This window comes from Austrofundulus limnaeus, unplaced genomic scaffold, assembly GCF_001266775.1.
Source record: "Austrofundulus limnaeus strain Quisiro unplaced genomic scaffold, Austrofundulus_limnaeus-1.0 Scaffold1005, whole genome shotgun sequence".
Classification (NCBI taxonomy): Eukaryota; Metazoa; Chordata; class Actinopteri; order Cyprinodontiformes; family Rivulidae; genus Austrofundulus; species Austrofundulus limnaeus.
Genome location: NW_013953407.1, coordinates 71235 through 75980, shown reverse-complemented (window position 1 = coordinate 75980; position 4746 = coordinate 71235). Strand labels below are relative to the sequence as shown.

General features: G+C 38.1%; 1 protein-coding gene across 2 annotated transcripts in view; it reads right to left on the bottom strand.

Moving 5' to 3' along the window:
• Nucleotides 1–445: 445 nt before the first annotated feature.
• Nucleotides 446–4746, bottom strand: part of slc41a1 (solute carrier family 41 member 1) — a 57963-nt gene continuing 53662 nt past the window's right edge. For both annotated transcript variants that reach the window (XM_014030148.1, XM_014030147.1), the window contains one exon: nt 446–796. In XM_014030148.1, coding sequence (XP_013885602.1) covers nt 611–796 — 186 coding nt within the window. In that variant the 3' untranslated portion in view covers nt 446–610. The remainder of the gene's footprint in view (nt 797–4746) is intronic.

Here is a 4746-nt window from a genome sequence, read left to right as displayed (position 1 = left end):
CTCACTCACTCACTCACTCACTCACTCACTCACTCACTCACTCACTCACTCACTCACTCACTCACTCACTCACTCACTCACTCACTCACTCACTCACAATATTATCTCTGCCTTTTGCCTTTTCACCTTGGTGAGAAGGCGTTCCTTCCAGGCTTGTTCTTGTTTGTAACTCCAGTTTCAAGTGTTAAAAAACAGAAAGGCTGACATCCCCATTTAAAATAATGAGGACTTGCCATACAACAGATATCATTTCATATCAATGCATTATTTGCCAACAATAATCATCAGCGTCACTAATAATAATAATAATAAAAGACGTGGCCGGACTCAGTTTAGTAAAACTAAGGAAGAGTTGAACATCATTTGTGAAGAGGTCTGTGTTTCCATGGTGATAGATTCCTGGGCTGTCACCACATCAGCAGTAAAAKAACATTCTGACAGCCTGAAAAAACAAATAACTTTATGCTAAAATTGCATCATTCAGAGTTTTACAAGAAACTAGCCCTTCTACTGTAGATGTCCACTGTCCCATAGTTGTCAGGCACACAGGTGATGTGCTTCGTTACCTTACAGGATGCATTCCTTTCTAGTTTTGTCTTTGTGCATAACTTTAGTTGCCCACATTTGTATCTCTGTCCCCAATGAACCAGCGCATGTGAAAGCAGAGGGCAAGAAAGCCGGTCCCCAGGAGGTCACCCAGAGCAGTCAGGTACGGGATGGAGAAATTATCAGGGTCCATTCCTCGACCCCACATCCAGTTAACCATCCAGTCTGACAGGTACAGGAGAATCATGACCTGTGGCATCAAGAAAAGGAGCAAAGACTTACTGCAGTAACATTAACTGTATGATGTCATCATTATACAGTGATATGATATTGTATGATGTCATAATTGTGCAACAATATAATATTGTATGTCATCATTGTGAGGTGACATAATACTTTATGATGTCATTATTGTGCAGTGATATAATACTGTTTGATGTCATCCTTGTGCAGTGATGATACTGTATGATGTCATCATTGTGCAACAATATAATATTGTATGTCATCATTGTGAGGTGATTTAATACTTTATGATGTCATCATTGTGCAATGATATAATACTGTATGATGTCATCGTTGTGCAGTGATATAATACTGTATGATGTCATCATTGTGAGGCGATATAATACTTTATGATGTCAACATTGTGCAGTGATGATACTGTATGATTTTATCATTGTGCAGTGATATACTGTATGATGTTGTCATGGACTAATTATTTATATCGGTTTCACCTTGACGCTGTCCATTACTCATATCTTCTGATAACTTATTTCGGCTCTTAATCTGTTTGTTCCAGGCGTCAGGACTCCGGCAGTGGACTGACCTCTCTTGTTTGATAAGTTAACTCTTTGGGCTGAGAGCCTGTCATTGGCTAGACAGTAATATTTGTCGGATTGTGATTGGTTGTAAACTGTCACATGATGTTAACATGATGTTATATCATTGGCTTGCTGTCTGCTGACGGGAGCCACAACCCGACAGACTTCCTTGATTGTTTTCTGTTTGTTTTTGCTCAAGAATTAAATCATGAGACGAGCATACACGCAGATTTTCTGTGCATTTATTCCAACGTGTTTCTGCATTCTTGATAAACTTGCCACGACAATGTCATCATTGTGCAATGATGTAATATTGTATGGTGTCATCATTGTGCAGTGATATGATACTGTGTGGCAGGGCTATTCAGCTGGCGGCCCACGGGCCAAATCCGGTCCACGTGTGACCAAAATCTGCCAATTGGTTCATTCATCTCTTAAGCCCAAACCCCCGGTTTTCTACTTTAATTACTCTAAGTTCTTTTAGTAGACATAGACATGTTTGGTATCTACAGAAACGTCTGAACCTTGRCTACAAGCTGGTATAAACCATTTCTATGTACACTCAAGATAGTTAAAACTACAAGCAATTGAAGATAGAAAGTGAAAATAAAATTGGTTTAAAAATTTGGCAAGTCAGAGATGTCAAAATAATATTTGTGTCAAATAGGATGCATAATGTGTTTTTGTTTTTGATATTGTTGAATTATGACTACTTTTATAGGGTTCTGTATGTTGTATTCATGATTAATTGCAGCATAAACTATTTCAAAGATAACAGATCTTTGTAATCCTTGGTTTATTTAGATAATAACTAATTGCTGGATGTTTGGCCCCTCAGCTGTTGATCTGCAGTAACTGTGGCCCCCGGAGCAATTTAGTTGAATAGCACTGCTGTATGGTGTCATCATTGTGCAGTGATATAACACTGTATGGTGTCGTCATTATGCAGTGATATGATACTGTATGATGTTGTCATTATGCAGTGATATGATACTGTATGATGTCGTCATTATGCAGTGATATGATACTGTATGATGTCATAATTGTGCAATATATATTGTGCGAGTGGAGCAGCAGAGATTTATGAACCCTTGGATTAGAGTTGGGGGTAGGTGTCTTGCTCAACAACACTGGGGCTCTGGGAATCAAACCTGTGACYTTCTGGTCCCTCAATAGCTGTCCTAACACTGCGCCTCAGTCAGCCCTTTCATTTAACACTAAAACCTAAAGCAGCTCTATCTGGTCATCTTTAAAGAGCTTTTCTGTCAAATACATCAGTCAAATAACAAGGAAAGTGGAAAAAGAACAAAACTCATCCAGTCCAGAATAACATCTGGCAAAAATTAGGTCCAATTTTTTTTTTCAGGATTATAAAACAAGCCTTTCTCAAAAACAGCCTTACATACAGAGTGAAAGAACCCTACATTAGCTTATATTAAACCTTAATGCTTAATTTCAAAATTAGAATATAAATATGTGCATTATTTAACTACATTAATGATTTTGATATTGTACCCATCATCCAAACGAAATAGAAAAAAAGTAACGCAGTAATCTACATAATAGGAAAATACTGTATATAACACAGTAAAAACTATCTGTGGAATTAATAGATGCTCCCAAAGATTACTAATATTTAACCAAACGAAAAATAAACAATGGTATCTTTAATGTCCAAACGATGTAAATAAGCCTGAAGTCTGAACAAAAGTAAACACATGAACACACAGCCTCAGTAAAAACAAGTAAAGCTCACCCAGAAATCAAWGTCTGGATGTCTGGACATTTTGTTTAGTGGTAAACACATTCTTAACACCTTTCTAAGTAATGCGAAGCTGCACTGGGTAAAAAATTTGTACCTGACCATTTTAATGCCACAAAGTAGCTGCTTGACCTCATTGAAAGTCTTGGAGGTGTGATCTGGAAAGACAGATACAATATAGTCCCTGCTCCAACTTTAATCCACTGGTGCTCACTTGTGTAACATGGTTGAAATGGTTCAGGTTTAATCCTGCTAAAATCTGCCATCTGCTGGTCAAAAGTTGAACTGCATTTGCCTTTAGAAAGTGAAGTATTATGGGTAATCCTCAAAGTTACAAGGACTGCTGCAAATAAAGAGCATGTTCTCCTACCAGAGATACCTGTGTACTCATTTTGTGTAAATGCAAATTAAAGAAGACTGGTGCCACAGTTTGAGCAGCTCTTGGTCCTTATTCCCACACAAAGAGAAGTAATCAGAAACACACAGGTCACACTCACACAACGAAAAATATCCAGACAGTCACTGTAAAAATGAAGCTTGCACACAATAACTCGTGGTCAGTCACCGGGTTTAAGCTTCAGTTGCAGAGAGCGATGAGATCACTCCTTGAGCGGGACCTTCTCCAGCCTGAATGCTTCCTTCAGCAGCACGGACAGAGTGGTCAGAGAGTAAGGCTGCCACGATTAGTCAACCAGTCAACCATTATTATCGACTATTAAAATCATCAACTAATTTAATAGTTGATACATCAGTTTTTTTCTAACTTTGTTTTTCTCTCCAAACTGCTGCGGCACCTTGCACTGCTGCGTCTGCCTTTCTTTCCTTGACACACATGCACAGTAGCGGTAATTAGGGCTGCCACAAATGATTATTTTTATGGTCAACTAATCACTTATTAGTCGACTATAAAAAATACAAAGTTAGAAAAAAAATGATTCATCGACTATTAAATTAGTCGCTGACTATTTTAATAGTTGACATAATTGTGACTAATCGTCTAATCATGGCAGCCCTATCAGAGAAAAAGAGCTATTTGAAACATGCTCACCYGGAGAACACGGTGCTGTTCTCCTGGCGAGGATGATGAGGTAAACGTTTAATGGAAATTCATCTTTACTTTAATATGGGGCAAACAAATGTTCATCAGTCAACAGTGAATCTGACTCACAGCATGCGCCGCGGCGCACTAGGCAGTCTCGGCTCAGTTCGCACTTTGGTACTTTAGCAGAATGAGTGCATCCTCGCCAGCAATGGAGGGGTTTATATTTGGCACTTACGTTATTGTAGTAAAATAGGACATGTGGCAGAACAATGTATAACTTGAAATGCTGTAAGATAGGAGAGCAAAAGCATGACAAACAGTTTGAATGTTAAAAGGAAAAAATTTGTATAGGTCCTCTGGACGGGTTCTTCTTTTTTTAATTTTTTTATTTTTTTTAGGATGGCCTCCCTTCTCCCCTTATAGCCACCCCCTCCATACCATTATGTTTTTATTTTATTTATTTTATTTTATTTATTTTTTGTGAAGACAAAATAGAGAGAGAGAAAAACAGAGAGAGAGAAGAAATTAGAAAGATAGAAAGACTGAAATAGCGTAATCGCTATTTCAGTCTTCAA